General features: G+C 39.5%; 1 protein-coding gene and 1 long non-coding RNA gene across 10 annotated transcripts in view; one reads left to right on the top strand and one right to left on the bottom strand.

The window, feature by feature from the left end:
* The window catches only part of LOC112541318 (uncharacterized), a 65,363-nt gene extending 64,335 nt beyond the window's left edge, over nucleotides 1-1,028 (bottom strand). For all 7 annotated transcript variants that reach the window (XR_015797181.1, XR_003085335.2, XR_015797178.1 and 4 more), the window contains exon 1: nucleotides 831-1,028. This is a non-coding gene — a long non-coding RNA (uncharacterized LOC112541318). The remainder of the gene's footprint in view (nucleotides 1-830) is intronic.
* A 157-nt stretch (nucleotides 1,029-1,185) lies between these two features.
* On the top strand, nucleotides 1,186-16,888 carry CCDC14 (coiled-coil domain containing 14). Of its 3 annotated transcripts, none has more exons than XM_088146446.1 (13): nucleotides 1,186-1,318; nucleotides 3,628-3,683; nucleotides 4,486-4,561; nucleotides 5,555-5,627; nucleotides 5,718-5,858; nucleotides 6,403-6,648; nucleotides 6,749-6,843; nucleotides 7,864-8,446; nucleotides 10,144-10,285; nucleotides 12,375-12,454; nucleotides 13,736-13,954; nucleotides 14,044-14,173; nucleotides 15,676-16,888. In XM_088146446.1, the coding sequence occupies exons 1-13, from the start codon at nucleotides 1,286-1,288 to the stop codon at nucleotides 16,667-16,669; spliced, it is 2,868 nt and encodes a 955-aa protein (XP_088002572.1). In that variant the 5' UTR covers nucleotides 1,186-1,285; the 3' UTR covers nucleotides 16,670-16,888. The 3 variants fall into 3 exon arrangements, with proteins under 3 accessions (XP_088002572.1, XP_007419992.2, XP_088002573.1); XM_007419930.3 differs by having other exon boundaries at nucleotides 1,208-1,318; nucleotides 14,041-14,173; XM_088146447.1 differs by lacking the exon at nucleotides 3,628-3,683 and having other exon boundaries at nucleotides 1,216-1,318; nucleotides 4,486-5,627; nucleotides 14,041-14,173.
* The last annotated feature ends 2,278 nt before the right edge of the window (nucleotides 16,889-19,166 follow it).

Below are 19,166 nucleotides of genomic sequence, written 5' to 3'. Positions count from 1 at the left end.
TGCAGTGAAGGATTAATGAATAAATGGCTTAATGGTGTTAGACAAAGTCTGTCGCCTAAGTCAGGCTTAACTCCTAATGACTTTGTCGACACATCCATGTAGTTTTCTTGGCAGCAGTTCAGATGGGATACACCACTGCATTCTTCCAGAATGTTTTTTTCAACTTTCCAGCCTACAGCCTCATTACTTGGTGGTTGCCCATCCACATGCTAACCAGATCCAACTCTCCTTAGCTTTTCAAGATCTGCTGTTACTGCCACCTACCTGCACTCTGTTTATTTAATCCTCTGACCATGGTTCATTTCAGAACCTAAGCAATGGTAGACATGGTTTGTATTTAGATGGGGAATTCCAGTCCTGTTGGAAAGTTGAAAAAATATCCCCAAAGATGGCAAACTAATTTCCTAATGTTGTCAAGGGAACTACAGGGATATAGTCACTAGGCATCAAGCTTGATTTGAGGGCACATTTATATTTGAACAACTCAGTTTTGTTCCAAACTTTCCCCAAGATGCTCAGGTTGGTGTCCCAAAGAAATATTAAGAAAAAAATTCTCTGATAATTTAGATTAAAAAAAAAACGAAGCCAACACTCTTATTGTGTATTTCATATTAGCAGAACAACTCTATTTTACATACTGGGAAGAATCATCGCTTTCTGCAGTAATCTAATTAGGGGCAGCGCTCTGACTTTGAAACGTATGAACCCGGCTTTGGGTAACAAACTAATTTACCTTCTGGCAAACTATAAGAACGCCCTAACACCTTACAGGGAAACAGCGCGTGCGTGTGCTGTATATCCCTCGACAGAATTCATTCCCAGTTTCGTACCTCCACAGCTGTCCTTTCAACCAGTCAGTGCATTACGGCGTGAGCTTCTGTAGTTTTTGGCTGGACACATACGCGTCAGCTCCGGCTCTACATAGCAGCATTCCTTTAACAGCAAGATCCAATCCACATCCAGCAGAACGAACAGTCCACCACCTCCAAAACTGCAATCGGAATTGCGCTAAGTAAATCGACTAAGCTGCGCCAAGTTTGCACACCGCTGCTTCTATTGGCCCAACGTCACCACGGTTCTCACCAATAAGCGGCACGTGTAATCTCGTTCCCCGCCCACTCGTTCCATTCCCGCTCTGACGGCCGCCGCCTCGTAATGACGATGGGAAATGGGCAGGGCCTAAATTAGGTCCTTCCCCCTAAAGAGCCGTTGGGGCTGCCAATCGTGGTTAGGGACGCGGCGTGTCTTCGCGAGCTCCCTTCCTTGTTTTCTAGCCCGGTCGAGGATGGCGAGGCAGGGCTGCTTGCGGCACCACAAGGTAAAGCTTCTTACCAGAGGAGCGCCAGAAATTGCGGGGAAGAATAAACCCGTTTTGAGGGTAAAAACTGCTGTTACACAGCCCCTGTTGTTTTCATTGCAATTAACTGTGTATCTCCACGAGTGGAAGGAAGCTTTTTGCAAGGCACGTTTTGCTTTGTTTTTTCCTTTTGGTTGCAGCAGAGCAAAAGGGTGGCGGGGTTTTTGAAAAAGAAAGGTAATCACCGCAACGCCTAACTCTCTGAATCGGGTGTGCTGGGCGTTTTCGATGTGGGACTTGGAGCAGAAGTAGAACAAACGAGTGCAAGCCCTTCAGTGACACAAAACTGTAATGGTTTACGGTGAGATGCAGATCTGGATTCCTTCCAGCAGGCAGTGTCTCTTTTCAGGAGGAGGAAGACTGGATTCAACACATTTTTTAAAATAATAATACTGAAATAAGGATAATTCACTAAAGTGGGTATAAGGAGTGAGAGATTGTTTAATGAACTGAAGGAGACAATAGATCTGACTCTACCTGTTTTAACATCAGCGAAATTCGGTTGCTGAAGTGACAACAATTTGCAGGAACTAGGAGTGACGTTTTGGACAGGATTCTGAGATTTCACCAGTTTGGAGAAAATTTCCGGACTCAAAATTCTTTAAGCATGTGCCTCTTGCATGAGGATCTGTTTGGTTGGATCTCAGGATTCTAGTAGGAAAGAAAATACAATCTACAACTGTGATGATCTCTGGGTGACCCAGTAACCGTAGTGTTTCTGCAAAAAAGAAAAGGGGGGAGGAAGAGAAAGCCCATTCAGACACACTTCTAGAATTGGTACTAATTGTAATAATGGTAGTACAAAACTCTCAAGTACCCAGTGAGTTATATCCTGCATTTTCAACAGGAGTTCAAGGCACCTGTACAGGTGACACCTTTCATCTGATCCCCACAACAGCCTTGTGAGATCAGTTGAGCTCAGACAGACAGACAGACGGACTGGCCTCAAGTCTATACTGTGTTTGCCTGGCTGAGGGTGGACTCTTGACACTTTAACCATTACGTTTAGCAAATTGGAGTGGAGGGTAAGGGAGGCAGGATGACAACATGACAGTATTGTGACTGCCCTTTTTGTACATGATTTGACCTAGCTGTGTGAAAGGGCAATGTTTGTGGTGTGACATTGCCAAGCTACTTTTGTCATCTTGACAAAAGCAGCCAGTTCCTGCAGGTGCCCATCACTTCATTAAGATAGACTTTGCTTCAGTCTTCTCTAAAACTAGTGCAGGTATATATCATATTTATTAATGTATTCATATAGGGCCAGCTATATGGGTTCAGTATAGCAACCTGAAGTATATTTCACCCAGGATACTTAAGTCTGTCAATACTAAAGATAGAGACAAACAGTTTTTAAAACAGTTGTATGGCCTTTACATGCCATTATTCTCCTTCCCACTTGTTGAAACACTGAACAACACTGATTATGCCACTTGTGGTTTCAACTCCCTAAAAATAAGTATTGTTTATCTACACTCAGATCATGAGTTGCCAGTATAAAGAATACAGTATGATCCTTTCCAGTTCTTCCTCACTCCCAACCTCTGCACCTGCTGGATAATTGCAGGGTGACATTCTGGTTCTAGTACCATCTGTGTATTAAGCTTACCATGCCCTTTCGGGGCAATTTCATATTTATCTATGTAATAAGGATATCACTATGTAGGCGCAACCACAAGTTCTGAGATACTGCAGGCTGTACCACTTACGTTAGTTGTATGATCAGAAATTTCAGGGTGGTTTTCTGAGGCTAAACATGTGAAGGCCTGGAGAGTTTCAGGAAAGGCTTACCGCATTCCTTTTTTTTTTTTTTTTTTTGGTAAAACCTCAGATTTCCCTCCCCCCCCCAGGCCTTTACATATCTCTTTGAAGCATAGAGTATTTAATGGAATTTGGTTGCAAACTCATATGTATTATCTGTTATACAACCAATTACCATTCATACTGTTTGTTAAAATATGTTAATTCAAAATGGGAAACTTGTTTTAAATTGATCCCCTCTGGAGAAGTGAATGAAGATATTCAGAGATGTTAAATTGTTACAGATTGTTGTATCTGGAAGTTATTTTGCGTTGCTGTCATATCTTTCACTCTAGTCTTGTGCATTTTTAATTATTTACTGTACTTGCATGGAACTTTTCCTTCATAAAATATTTATTTTAAAACAAATATGCCATTGTAAACAAATATACCATTGTTTACAAACCAGATAGTATGGTTTTGTTGGGAAATTTTATATGAAAATGAGTCATTTCTTATACAATCTGCAGGCATTGACTTCAGGAAGGTTGACAGGATCAACTAAACTGACAAACAGGAAAAAAGAGTAAGACTATCTTCATTAATACATATTGATATCACTGCCATGTAAAGCAGCTAATTATTAGTATTGGCCTAGGTCAGAGATGAAGCTATACTGTTTCACCTGATCATTGGCTGTGTTAGATTAAAATTCTGGGATGAAGTCCAACAATATTTCCAGGGCTGTTGTTTCCCCAGCCTTGCTGTTGATATTGTTCCTGTTACCTAGCAAAATCCAATTTTTGCAGATAACATAAAAACATAAAGGCATTTAAGATGTTTAAGATTTGTCAACAAACAAAATGTGTTTCACCCCATCACTTCTTTGTTGCTCTTCCAAGTGATATAAGTGATGAAGAACTGTAGCAGCCTTCTTCAACTTGAGTCTCTCTAGCTATGCTGAGATTTAAAATTCCAGAGTTCCCAATCAGCACTGGCAAAGATGCAGAGATGCATCATAATATATGGTGAGAGCAGGGCACCAAGCTAGAGCAGGCAGATCTGCTGTAAAGAGTCTCCTATGTCCACAGAATCTGTACTTTTCAAGATTCTGAACTACCCAGAAAATCTCAATAGGTACAGAATACTATCTGCTATAAATAGTCTTTCTGTTGATTATCTCCTTGCATTTATGTGTTATACAATGCAGAATGCTTGAAAAGATATTACAGTACTTTCAAACTATTGTTCTAATATAATTGTTTACAGAGTTTCTTCTGCAATTGAATTTTAGTATTTCTGATTTCCTAATAATAAATGTTGACATTATGAATTGTTCTTTAATTATACATTGAACAGTTCATCAGGATATTATTTCTGTATTCCAGGATTGCTCCGAGAAAAGTGGCATGTACAGAATCTGATGCTGGCTACTCCCTGTATTCTACAGATTCTGAGGATCAGGTAAAAAGAGGATGTGATGCAAAAATGTAGCCTGAGAGTTTTGTTTGCAACCTTTTCATCTGTGTTATATTTTCACAAATATATATAGTAATTAAAAGTGTTTAATTAAAAGCAATGTTTATGTTCATTCAGTGCAGATTAGAGTCTTACATGGAAAGGGGAATGCCAGATGTTCAAGCTGGTTTTAGAAAAAGCCAATGAGATATTGCTGATCTACACTAGATAATTGAGATAACCAAAGAATACCAAAAAGAAGTCAACATGTGCTTCATTGACTATAGTAAGGCCTTTGATTATGTCAACCATGTGAAGCTGTGGAATGTCCTTAAGAAAACAGGAATACCAGAACTTCTCATTTCCTCATGTGAAGCCTATACACAGGATACGGAGCCATAGTCTAGAGGGAACCGGGTAAAACAGGTCATCAAAGGAGTGAGATAAGGCCGCATACTCTTTTTTTGTTTCTGCAACCTATATATTCTGTGGAAGGTGAAAGTTAGAAGTAGGATGGAAAGAGTATTAATGTGCTTGAACTTTGGTGTTGGAAAAGACTTCTGAGAATATCATGGATAGCTAAGAATTATCTGTATAAGATATCCATGCATGTGTTAAAAGGAATTTTGAAATTTTTGTTTAGTACGTGGTGATACATTTATCTGTCCCTTTTCTAGATTGTAATAATCCTAAATATTTGGTTTCAACCAGACAAATGGATTCTCTCCCTAAATACAAGAATCATACAAACAGGACTTTCAGTATTCCTGAGATTAATATTCTTTGTCCTGCTCATTTTTTCCTATTACTTTGCCTTACTGAATCCTATAAACAGATCTGAAGTTTTATAAAGGTCAGAACTTGCAACTCAAATAATTTTAGGGAGGAAATGTTTTTATTGCTAGAATATTCACTAGTTTAGAGCATAAAGATAGATTAATGAGCTCGCTTCCTATGCTAGAAGCTGCTCTTTGTAAACTTCTTAATATCTTTTCTGAGGTTACAAATATTCATCAAGGCCTTGATCGCTGTGCATCTTTGCTAAGGGACATTCTGCAGAATGAGTCCCAAGGTAAAAATCCTTTTGATTACTTGAATATAACATTCATATCCTTGATAGCTTACCTTGTGGCTTAAATGGTGTTGTTTCAAATGATGCTAGGAATCAAGGGGATCTCTCAAAAAGCAGCAAAAGCACCTACTTTCAGAACAACTTCCAGACCTTTGCTAAATAAAATGAGTGGTGCTAAAAAAGGGGGTGCAAAGAAAAAAACTCTTTCAGCAAATGTGCAAAAAGAGACAGGTATGCACTTTTTCTTCAAGTTTAATTTTTTTTACCATACGTTTATCTAATTCATTCAGCATTCTGCTTCAACTACATAATACTTTTTAAAAAGTTATAAGATGCAATTGTTGCCTCCGAAACCTGAAAGTCTGGTTTTGTCTACAGTTAATGTTATAGCACAGTAAATATTTGATAGATTTTCCTCACTGTTTATTTCAGGAATGTGTATTTTCAGTCATCAGCTGTGAATATGTTTTGTATTTATCAGTGGGGTTAAGTCAGAGTCTTGAGCTAAATGTAGATCACTGTATAATGGTTATCATTCTTGGTTTATGTCTTATCAAAAAATAACAATGGTTTCTGCTTAAGAATATAGCTAATTGTTTACATTATGTGAGTATAAATATGTTACTTTCAAGCTTTTTCACCATGGCTACAAATCCATGATAATATTTCTAAGAAACCTGCACCAGCAGGATTCTCAAACCCAAACAATTAGTTCTGCATCTGGATAATATTACAGATATTAAAGAGCTAAACATTTTCCATTCTGTTTTTGTAGCATCTGTGTTAAATAGAAAGGTAGTTTCAGGTAACGAAACTGCTGCTGAAAAAGATGTAACTCCTGAACACACCAAACAGGCCTCCGCTGTTAAACCAGTTCATGGACCTTGCACTCAGCATTCTCCTATAATGCACCAGAAATTATGTGAGCAAGCGCATTCCCAAATGTTGCTGTTAAATATCCAGCCTCCACTCAAATCCAGTGATACTCCTGATGTACCACGTTCCATCATTCCTGAAGAGGGTGAGTGGGGAAGCAGTTTGGCCATCATTATGCATTATGTTCATCTGTTCAAATTAACCGTAGTGTTATTAACTGTTTTGCACTTTGTCCTCCCTCTTAGCATATCAACCTGCTACAGCATTCAACGGTCATTTACCTACCTCTACACCAGCACTGTCCCCACAGCAGGCAGCTAATCCTTCTGTTGTTCACCCTGTAAGTACCTTCCTTATGGTGGAAGTAAACTGTCAAATTTAGATTTCCCTGTTTTATCCTATATGTATTGCTAAGAGCAAAATTTTTAAATAGAGCTGTTCTAGAGGGATCTGCACTAGTCATGACTGAACTTCTGATTGCATTTGGGATTAGTAAAGAAAGAAGGCACCTTGAACTTCAGTTCCTTTGGGGCATTCAGCAACAAGTTGAGCACTGTATCTTCAAAACCTCCTTAATTCCAATGAGAGGTAGCAGGGATATATTTTATTTTAAATTCAATAGGCTGTGGTTTTAAGCAGAAATCCAGCTGTTTCCTGTACCCAAGTTGTTTTCAGGTCCCTTGTCTTTATTCATTTGTTCCTGAATGGTCTGTTTTTTCCCCCAGTTTGTCTAAATTCTGCAGATTCTCAAGGATTTGTGAATAGAATTTGCTGGTTATCTCTTCTCCTAAATCTTCTCTTGCCTCTTTGGGCAAGAAGAATAACAACAGATCAGTTCTGATTACTAAAATTGCAGGGGAATGGGGGAGAGGAAGCAAACTGCTTTAAAAATCCAAACACCTGCATATTCCTATCTTCTCTACTCCATGTCATTCCCGTCTATTTTTCCCCTGGAGACAAAAATCAAGTCATTGTTATTTTCTTTGCTATAACACAGGAACTACACTAGACAAGAGTAAAAGATAATGTTGTGCTGTAGTAGAAAAGCCAGCATTTTTCAAAGTTTTGTTTAACCCACAATACTGCACAAAACTGAAAGTTCCATATATGCCATTTCTATTGTTGAATAATACCAAGTTTAATTAGTTAATAAAGAAGACTGTCTCCTAGCATACATTATTCTCTGAGTGTTGGACAGTCATCACATTGTTTAATACCAACTGTTTGCTCATGCAATAAGTGCTTAAGATGTGGAAAACCTTACGCTATTCCCTTTTTTAAAATTGTAATTAACTTACAATAGTGTAAGTTACATAAGATTTCAGCATGGAAGAACATTGTTTGTGTATGCTTGTCACAGGGTCTTCCCATGGACACCTGCAGCCAGTGCGCCTCGCGAATGGGACCGGCCCTTGTACCTGGAGGCTCCAGGGCTTCCGCTTCAATGGCTCAGACTCAACCCTCGGCTTTGTGCTCTGCTCTGCCCCACATAGCTCCCTCTGCTCCAAGCAACCTCCCATCCTCAGCCATCCTCAGTCCAGCTGCTGGCAGAGAAGCCATGTCAGAAGGCACCCACGAAGAACAGTTTAATGAGGCAGAGTTGATCAGATGCATTCAGGCACAGCTGGCTCTGTTGCAGGCATGGGAAAGGGAGCGTGAGCAGAAGGAGGCTATCAGAAATTGCCCAGACTTTGACCCAGTGCAGCCTAAGCCACCCAATTCCAAAGAACCAGAGATGGCTGAAGAATACAATGAGGGCACTCAAAATGAAGAGGACAGCTTAGATGGTATTGATATGGCACCAGTGAGAGATACAAGCTGTCAAACTAGTTTCAGTACAGGGATGTTAAAGCCTAAAAGAAACAGCCTGCAGAAAAAAGTCCAGACAGTGAAAACTGTGAAGCGTCTTTTGGCAGAGCTCAAGGCCTTGCTAACCGACCATGGTAATATGGCTGTTCTTGTTATGTTTTGCTGGAATACTGGGAGGGAGCACTTTGTGACTTGTGAATGTGTCCAGTCTCCATGTGGCCTACAAGTGTCACTCGCTGGCTTGGTTAGAGATTGCTTTAAGATGGTCATATTGTGCATAGTTTGGTGTAGTGGTGAAGGTGCTGGCCCAGAAACCAGGAGACTGTGAGTTCTAGGCCTCCCTTAGGCATGAAAGCTGACTGGGTGATTTTGGGCCAGTCCCTCTTTCTCAGACCAACCTATCTCACAGGGTGGTTGTTGTGGGGAAAATAGGAGGTAGGAGTATTAGGTATGTTTACCACCTGTATAAAGGTGGGATAAAAATAAGATGATGATGATGGTGATGGAGCAACTGTCACCCACCACTAAAAAGTGCTGAGGTTAATGTGAGTAAAAGACACTGCCAAACATGAGAACCTTAAAACAAACTCTGATCAAACAGCAGAATCTTTTGATAAATTAGCACGCAGGATTAGACATATTCTCTGATTGTTTTTATCTTGCATCAGAGCAAAACAGAGCCAGTGTGATGTAGTGGTTAAGGTGTTGATCTAAAGTCAGGGACATTCAGGTTAAAGTCCATCCTCAAAATGGAAGCACTTTGGGTGCCTTTGGGTCAGTCATGGCCTCTCAGCCCATACCTTACAGGGTTGTTGGTATGGGAAAAAATTGGAGGAAGGTGTGCTATTTTCTGCCTTGACCTTCTGAAGGAAAGATGGAATACATCTCTTACAATTAATTCTCAACAAACAGTAAACCATAGTGATTCTACATATCTGCTCTTTCTATAGTTAACAATATGCTATAGCATTCCAATTTGTTTTTGCTACATATTTCTGTTTTTCCTGAAAGTCCCAGATTATGGTTGCATCAAGAAACACAAATCTGTTAATGCAAAATAAGCTTCTGTTTAACTTTCCTAATTTGATTTTCTTACTTTGAGATTACTTATAATCTTGTCAAAATAGTTTTTGGTAATTGGTTGATTCAATAATCTTGTTTAAATCCATCTATCACAAATCATCTGCTAGTAAATATAATAATTACAACATCTTTTAAAACGATGAGGAATGGAAGTAAGCCATTAAAAACATTAACTTTGCTCCTGTCTTGCCCCGGTCTAGGCATACAAATGGATGTTAAAATCTAACATGAGGATTTTATATTGACAAAACAAAGATTATGTGGAATAGCACTTTGAATGCACCTTTATTTTCCCATTGGTTTTGCATGGTCTTGCAAAAATGAATCATCATAGAAGTAAATTCTGTTGAGATTTGGGTCTGTTTTTGAGTTATGTTTCCAATCTTACATTTTGGACAAGAAGCCACAGTTCTATGATGCTTTTACCATTCTGAAATGAAAGGTATAAGGCAGCAAGGGGGTGTTAAAGCTTCAAGTTAGAATTATCGGTGTCATAAATGAAACTTGTCATCTTTCTTGGTTCTCACCTTAAAAGTAACTTATTTAAAGAGTGGGCCCTGTTTTTCATATTTTATATCACAGCTTATGGAGAAACCTAACATAGATGCAAGTATCATGCCCTTGGAAACCTGCACAGTCCTTTGGTATTAGGATGATCAACTTGATTGTCCACAATAATAGATTCTGAAGAATGGGTATTTGGATAGCTGTGAGATATATTTTTTCCTTTCTTTCCTCTTTCTCGTAGAAGATTCAGAAACATTAGGGTTGCTAGATGAAGTAGATGACACCACATCACTCTTGCCTGCAGCTGTTGAAAATACAAATGTACAAGCTGAAATAGCACTTGCCCTTCAACCTCTCAGAAGTGAAAATGCCCAGTTGCGCAGGTCAGTAAACGAGTATGAGAAAAGCATTGTAACTTCAGGGGACAGTGGTGGTTCGCCAGATGGCGACTTCAAGCAGTTGTGAAACAATGAGGACGGTCTTAAGATTCTGAATACATAGCTACCTTGCTATTTTGCCTATATGTCAAGCCCTTTAAAAGTTTTTTAAATCAAATTTCTCACATGTATTATTCATTTTAATTACACATTTGGTATTATTTGTGTATAATAGCACTTTCACATGGGATCTTTGCAGCAGTTAGGAATCAACTCAAGATTAGCCTCATGATATTGAGGAGTCAGTTTGTACAATAAATAAAAGTATAGTGGATCTGGTCCTTTTTCCTGAAGCATTGCAGCTCTGCAGAGCTCCACTAGCAGAAACTTCCTTCACCTGCATTTCAGCTCCTTTCTGTGCCTATAGAGTTGTTTGCTATGGTTTGAGGTTTGCTGCTGTGAAAACAATTGTAGGTCAGTTTCATGCTGCTTTTTGAGGGACTGGGGGGTAAAAACAGTGATATGAAGGTCCCCTTAGTCTCTGGAAAGAGAAAGACATCTGTACTCCCAGAATTTCCTGTTCTGTCTCAGGATGAAACTGAAGCTAGGACACGTTGGGGCGATGGCAGCTGTACAAAAAAAGTGGGAGGGGGGACTTTGGTGTTTGATTGCATATATTACTTTGGTGGGGAGAAAAGGGGCAACATTGCATTCAGTGACTGTGATGGAGGACTTGGATGAGGAGGTTCAAGGTCATGGGGAGAAGCATCTCCTCAGCCCACAGCCTGAGCGCGTGAAAGCAAAGAGGATGAGTCTGGCACCACCCTAAGGAATTCATAGTGTTTAGTTGCAGACTTTGGGAGTTAGCGTCAGTCTAGCAAGACTGTTGTCAGGTTCAGCCCAAGAAACTTCACAAGACGGTTCTGGAATTGCTTAGTTACTTTATTAGCTTACACCTAGACAGAATCTCGCCAGGCTAACTCTAACTCCCAAAGTCTGCAACTAAACGCTACGAATTCCTTAGGGTGGTGCCAGTCTCATCCTCTTTGCTTTCACATGCTCAGGCTGTGGACTGAGGAGATGCTTCTCCCCATGACCTTGAACCTCCTCATCCAAGCCCTCCATCACAGTGACTGAGGTCTGTCCTCAGTTCAGAGTCATCGTTGTAGTCAACCACCCATAGTTGCTCCAGTTGCAACTTTCTGGACAAGTAACAAGAACAGGGAGACAGAGCTGTTCAGGCCTCAATTGGGTAGTCCAAAAGCTGCTCAGAAAGATGAAAGGCAGGCAAGGTGGGGGTGAATGCCAATCAAACTGCTTGCAAAGAGGTTATTTCTAGCAGAACTTTTGGGAATGTTGTGGAAGTGATTGAGTAGTTGCTATGATCACCGGTCATGCCAGATTCAGAAGGAGTTGCCATTAGGCTTGGGAGACACCAGTGTTACTGCTGTCTGAAGATGACAGCATAATGAGTATCAAGATTTGGGAGAATAATGTCATCTCTCCATCTGCAAATGGATAGCCTATTCTACTTTTTTCAAGAGACTTGAAATAAATCCCACATGGTAATGCAGTAGAGGCCCCTTTTTAAGTCTGGCTTGAAAAGTGCTGGTGAGGAGGAAGGGCATTGCAGTGGCTGGGCTCTAACCACTTTTTCAGTTATACACCTACACACATGCCTGATGGGGAGGTTTTTTAAAGCCACAAGGAGAATCCATCCAACAAGAACAGGGCTTGGTTTTCCTAAATCCAGAAGATTGGAAATGATTAGCCTCCAGACTCAACAAGTGGGCTATTTCCATTGGATCCAGCCCTTGAAGTGGGCTGAGGGAACTTTGCACAACCATGCTAGAAAGTGGGAGGCAGGATTTTAATATGAGCAGGCCAGTTATTCCAATGCAAGCTCTCTGTCAAAAGAAGATGATTACCAGAGAATGAAAGTTTATCTCAGGATGGGCAAACTTTACTCTTTTTTTTTTCTTCAGTCAAACTGAGGAAAAAGTGCTTGGGGGGGCTTTTTAATCTGCACTCAAGTAATTCAAATCTGTCACAGCGTTTCTAAAAAAATCCCTACTTCCCTTTAATTCACATGTAGACGACTGAGAATTTTAAATCAACAGCTCAAGGAGCAAAACAGAGCTGAAAAGGAATGTAGCCTGGATAGCAACTTGGAATGTAAGTAGCAAGGTATAAATATTTGAACATGTACTAAATTCACTTTCAATAGAATTTGAGAACTGGAAATATTTTGACATCTCTCTAAAAACTTTCTCTTTTCTGGAATATGGACTAATTCTCTGTGCTTATTTATTAGTTATATTTATATTAAGGCCATACATCATACATGGTTCCCCTCATCTCTCTTTCCTACTTTCATCCTCACAATATGCTTGTGGTCTACAGTAGCACCGATGGCATATTTTAATGCCAGTTGGCATTTTGATTCCACAAATATAATTATATTTTCTTTTTAAAGGTGATAGAGATATTTTATTAAGGGTTCAGCAAAGGCTAGATCTCCAGGCATTCTTCTGGGTGAATGAAGAGCTTCAAACTAGAAAGGGAATGGACTGAACCTCTGGCTCCACCTCTTTTTTCCTAATTTGCATGAATTCAGTCAGATCTCAAAGAGTTCTGTGCTTGCATTTGCCTAACTGAGTGCAGCTGGCCAAAGGTACTGGGACTGAGTTGTATTCTGGTTCTGGGTTGGGCAGAGAGAAATACTCAAGTTCAGGTAAATGCAAGTACTCTTCTTCAGAGTTTTGGATAAATGTATGATGATTGGAGAGAGTAGGAGGAGGTTGCAGGTATGACTTCGTTCTTTACCCAGTTTGAAATCATCTTTATGTTTGGATACAAACTAAGCAATAATATCTACTAATACATTTTGTAAATTAGCTGCCTACTGTGGTCCTTGAGTGTAGAAACCTTGCTAGTGTAATACAGAATATGAATATCTGCCAGATGCACTAAAATAATAAAAAGCACAGTTGATTGTCACTTGTCATACTGCCTCATTGAATGATGCCATTAGCAGATTGTGTCATTCCAGAGATTAGGGGTAAAATATTGGCTACATAGTATTTTATACTGTTTTTATACCTGTCTCTAAGAGAACTCAAGGTGATGTACCAAGAAATATAACAATAAAATACAACCATAAATCCTCAACCATAAAAGAGCATGCAATTCATCATTCATGAAACATATTGCTAAAAGTTGCCCCCCTTCTAGGCAATAAATACCCATTAAAATGTGATTTTCACTGCTTTCTGAAATGCCAGGAGTGTAAGGGTCAGGGGTATCACTGGGGCAATGTATTCCATGCAAACATAAGAGCCCTGCAGTAACACACCTTAGAGGTTAGAAGAAAGTGCTTTCTTTTTTCAGTTAAACAATTGAAATATTTGTCCATGGACTGTATTTCTTAAAGAACTGTATGTTTTCCTCCCATAGTTGTGTCCCTCCAGTCTTTGAATATGACATTGCAGAGTCAGTTGAATGAATCCATGAAAAGCATTGAGTTGTTGCAGGATAAAAATGAAGAATTCATTAAAATCCTAGAAAGCAAAAAAGAGGAAAATAAAAGGCTGACTAGACAAATCCACGAGAAGGAACAAGAGCTGCTTGAAAAGAAACAACAGTATGATATTGATTCAACTAAACTCAAAATTGGTGCGTAAATTGGCAAGCTTTGGGGATCCCAAACTTTGTGCATTTATTGTGAAAGTTAAATTTCATTGGTTATTAATATATTCTAGAAGCAGATGAAATGTTGGCCAATGTGAAGACTTTCCAGTACAAGTTAGAAGCTGTTGAGAAAGAAAAACAGATTTTGGGTATAACATTACGTCAGCAAGATGCAGAAGTGAATAGACTGCGTGAACTGACCCGGTACTGTTAATCTTTTTTTTGTTTCTGTTCCTGTTTCAAATCCACTTAGCAAAATTGTACACTGACCTAGACTTTTGGAACAATAAATTGAGAATTGCAGCTGTGATAAACATTGAAAACCTCAATAAATTTAGATTTGGGGGAGGAAAAGCCACAAACTGAAAAATATTTGATTTCTTTATTCCACATTCAAAACAGTTGTATGGTATCTCAGAATTATTGGAGGAGGATGGGGAATATTGTTACTTATTTTAGTGGTATATGAATTCTAGATATAATAGCCAGCCACAAGGTGGTGGTGGTGATTCATGCACAAAATTGAAACCTGTTTTATTAAGAAAGAGAGAGAATGTTTGTAATAGTAGTGTTTATTAATATTATTATATTGTGGATTTTAGTCCCTTTTTTATTTAAAATAGAGCTATATTACCTAATGCTGTCAAGTGGTGTTATCACACACCAAGGCGTACACAGTACACATTGTAGCCCCAGTTAGATGGAGAAACTTGTCTGGAAATGGTCTTGCATATGTACAGTTTTTTATTTTGACTCAAACATTGGGGGTATATTCATGAAGCCTGTTCTGAAGGTTAAAATATGGTCTGTTAGCAATTCAAGAGGAATAGTAGAGAGGCTGAAGGAAGCATGTGCATTAAACAGAAGATGGCTTTAATCATGTCTGCTTGTGAGCTACATACTGTAATCAAGTATGATTAAAGAACCAGACTCTGTTGTATTTTGCTTCTTTATAAAATAGAAACATTCCATGTCTTTATAGCTGTGGTTTATAAACTCATTTATGAACTTGTTTCTCGTTGTGGTCCATCTTAAATTTCAACCTTATTTGTTCTCTTGAAGATCAATATAGGTAACTCCATGAGGGTGGTGTGTTGCTTAAGATGTTGGACTAGGACCTATTATAGGAAAGGCAAAATAAAAAAATAACAAATAGATTAATACATTATTTATTGTCCTATGAGAAGACAGGGAATTGTGAGCCATATGAATCCTTTACCTGCTGGTTTTTGCCCCCAGAGTACCTGGTCAGCATTCAACAGGAAAACCACAAATTATTGGCTGCAAATACTCCCATGTGTTTTAGCTCCAAAAAGGTGCAAAATAGTTGTGTTAAAATTCTGTTTCTTGCACTGTAATACATTCTACTTAACCATGAAACAGCAAAACAGTGCTGGAGGACCACCACTACCTGGACATCCCCTGATACATTCTCTCCAGCCCTTAGAGGTAGGGAAAAAAAATAGAAAGAAAAGGGCAGTTCTGGCTGTAAAAAGGTTGTCTACTCCTCCTCTGTGGAATGTATTTAGAGTTAGATGCCCTGATGGTTTGAGTACCAGTTAGATTATACCCTGACTGGAGTACATATCTATTCAGAAATGAGTCCAATTAGTGGTCCTAAGATTATGCCCAAATCTTCAGATATGTACAAGCCTTTAGATATTTGTCTCGTTTTGACACAGTGTCTTGACATCTCTGCTTTACAGGGTTCTCCAAAGGAGTATGTCCAAGCTGCTGTCAGACCTCACAGGGGATATGGTGAAGCCCAGACAAGCCAGCAGTCTATCGAAAGCTCTCTTGGAAATTCATGAGAAGCAGTTGCAGCTTGATGCATACCCTCTAAGCGATTCCGTAATAAGCTATCTAAAAAAATTAGAAATGGACCCTGCTCCAACCAACACAGAGCCCCTCTTATCCAAGGGCGAGATGAAGGAGCCCAAGGAAGTACTGGATGTGAGGGCAGATGAGTGGCCTCCCCAAGAAAGTCAGGTGGTGGCAGAGGAAACAGTGGCTTCAAGAAATCTTGCTGTCTTCCAAAAGCTTGATGCAGAAGCAGCCAGCTGCTTAAGTACTTTGCGAGGCCATGAGCTGGATGAGACTACGTACATTCCACTGAGTAGCAGCTCACCCCAGAAGCCAGTCGCAGCAGCTGAAAGGGAGACAATCACACAACAGCACCAGATTCCCCCCAAACAGGAGCGTGACTCTAAGCAGCTAAGCAAGCTTGAGATGCTGAGCAACGCAAAGGCCTGTGATAAATTCTATGGTAGCTTTAGTCGAAAAAGGACTTTTGAAAATAAATCTGAAACTCTGGGGAGGATAGAAAAGCTGGAAAGTGAGAGGCTCCAAACGCAGCCAAAAGAAATAACTAATGGATCTGCTAAAGTGATTTTGAACAATCCAGACAGACTTCAGCCTGATAAACTCTGTTACGCTCCAGTTTCACTTCAGAAAGGAAATGGGCAGAAGAACCCTGGAATTTCTGCTTCTGACTCCAGTTTTTCAACTCTTGACTGGATGTCAGGAAAATCTGAATGGACTGTATCTTCCTTTTCAACGTTCACATCCAGAGATGAAGAAGACTTCAAAAACGGATTAGCAGCATTGGATGCCAATATAGCAAGACTGCAAAAGACGTTGCAGAATAGCTTGAAAACACAAGCAGACTTTGGGAATACTTCAGTAGTTCAGAATAAATAAGGAAAACTTGCTTTTTAAAAAAGCCTAGTGATTTGAAACATTTTTGTTTGTATAAGTGATTATCTTCTGAAACATGAACAGCGAACATTTTACTGATAAATTAACAGCATTTTCATTATTGAAAACCTATTGATAAAATAATCGAGTGAATTTCAAGCGGGTCTGCAAATTTTAATATTTAAAGAAATATGGTTGCTTTGAAAAGTATTAATAAATGAATATAATCTCTTTTTCTTTTGGCTTTCCTGAATGATTGATGCATAAAGTAAAGGCCAAACAAAAGTGTGAAGTATTTTTCTAGAATGTACGTATTGGAAAAACGTTGCCATCGATGTCATAATACAGAATTTTTAATCTTGCAACCTGTTGATCCGGCTAATAAGATTCCAGTCCATTACTTAAATGCAGTCTTGCCACTGCTTCTTGCTCCCTTGCGTGTTTATTTACTTGGAATCAGAGATGGAAGAGGCCAAAGATGTCATCTAGTCCACAAACACATGTGCATGTGTGCACACACTCAGTGCAGGCTTCACTACAGTAACTCTGATGTGATTATCTAGTACTTGTCTGAAGACTTCTAATAAAGGAGAACTTGCTGTGTCACGTAGCAGCCTGTTCCACTGGCTGACAGCTTGTATAGTGAGGAGGTTCCTCCTGATGTCTAGCCTGAACATCCTTCCTTGTAGTTTTAATTTGTTGATTTTGGTTCTGCTCTCTGGGGCAGTAGAGGAAAGTCCACTCCCCCTTACGTGTGACAATTCTTTAGATATTTGAAAATTGCAATCATATCTGCCCTTGGTCATTTTTTCTGTAGACTAAAAAAATTCCAAATCCTTTCTTCTTCCTATGGCTTGGTTTCCAGGCCCTTTACCATCTTGGTCACTCTCTCCTAAATTTCCTTCAGTTTGTCCCTGGCCTGTTGAACCCTGATGCTCAGGATTGGACATAGTACTTCTGGAGGCTTGAACCAAAGCAAAATATATTGAGACAATTATTTCCCACAATCAGGAACTCATCCTGATAATGCACCATGTGTCTTTTTAGCAACTGCATCAGACTGCTGGTTCAACAGTGGTCAACAAGGACCCCCAGATCTCCTTCACATATACTACCACCAAGTTAGGTCTCCTTCCTACATTTGTGCTTTACATTTTTCATATCCATTTTTCCTTTATATTTCTCCCACCCTATTCAGATCAGCCCACTGTTCAAGCCTGTTTAGGTCTTTTTAAACCTCTTAGCCACTCCTCCCAGTTCTGTGTCATTTGCAAACTTTAAAAGTGTCCCCTTAACTTTCCAAGTGATTGATAAAAATGTTGAATAGCTGAGTGCAGGATAACCCTGTGGCACTCCATTCAGCAATTCCCTTGCAGCTAGAATAGAGCCATTAATGAGTGCACTTAGCATGCAGTCGTTCAGCCAATAGTGAGTCCATCTACCAATAGTATCATCTAGGCCATATTTTACAATTTTATGAAAGAGAACATTACAAGGCACCCTGTCAAAGGCTTTGCTGAAGTCCAGAAAGTAGATGCCCACATCTACTGATCTACTAAGCTAGTAATTCTTTCAAAGGAGATAAGGAAGGTTAGTCTGGCACAATTTGCAACAAACGCATACTGGCTCCTGTTAATTGTAGCATCCTTATGCAAGCACTGACAAATGTGCTGCTTGCTATTCTGTCTGGAGGCCTTGCCCAGCATGGGCATCATACTGACAGGTTTGTAGTTTCCCAGGTACTACTCCTCCCAGCTAGAGTAACTGGTGGTGATTAAAACAGTTGTAGTTAGAGTTCCACTCATTCTTAATAGAGGAAGACTCTCCTTCAACTTGACAGCTTGGAAGTATAATTACTTCCAGCTTTACTCATGAATGCCTAAGTTGCATCTAAGCCCAGAAACACCAATCAAGTCCTACTCACACTGGAACTATAATTACAAAATCACCTTCAAAAATATTTTACCAGCATCAGTCATAATTCTATCATCTGCTTAGAAATAGCCACAATGGGCTCTTCCTCTGAAAAGTTAAATGTCAGACAATTCCACCTGGATATTTGGTGCTAAATGTAGAAATCCAGTACTTAGCACTCCTTCGCTAACTTCTGTTGCAGTCCACTGTCCATGGGGTTACTACCAATCTCATCAGACTGCTTTGTCTTCTCTAAAAACTACCCATTTGCTCAATGTCTCCCTCTCATACACACATCCATCAGATGCTTTACAGATTAAGTTGCTATAACAAAAAGATGGAAGATTTTTTCTTCTAGTTGGTTAGCAGATAGATTTGCAGGTTTTGAGCAGACTCCTGTACTTCAAATACATATAAATAAATGAATACTTTCCAGAGGGCAAGGAAGGGGAAATACTAGGGCAATATTTCAGCCCTATAAAGGAAATTGCACAACTGGTGGAATTCTTCTTTGGGACACTAGCAGAGGTATTTTCTAACAGTCTGGATTTGAAATTTCCATCCAGAAAAGCAGTGACAGAGGAGA

Source organism: Python bivittatus, unplaced genomic scaffold, assembly GCF_059951505.1.
Source record: "Python bivittatus isolate LINGU-HERP-01145 unplaced genomic scaffold, Pbiv_v1 ctg000480_np1212, whole genome shotgun sequence".
Taxonomy (NCBI): domain Eukaryota; kingdom Metazoa; phylum Chordata; class Lepidosauria; order Squamata; family Pythonidae; genus Python; species Python bivittatus.
This window is presented reverse-complemented; position numbering and strand designations above follow the sequence as displayed.

Coding starts and splice junctions, on each gene's coding strand:
- CCDC14 (XM_007419930.3), top strand. CDS start 1,286: ATGGCGAGGCAGGGCTGCTTGCGGCACCACAAG. Junction 1,319..3,627: donor GCTGCTTGCGGCACCACAAG/GTAAAGCTTCTT, acceptor TACAATCTGCAG/GCATTGACTTCAGGAAGGTT. Junction 6,844..7,863: donor ATCCTTCTGTTGTTCACCCT/GTAAGTACCTTC, acceptor TGCTTGTCACAG/GGTCTTCCCATGGACACCTG.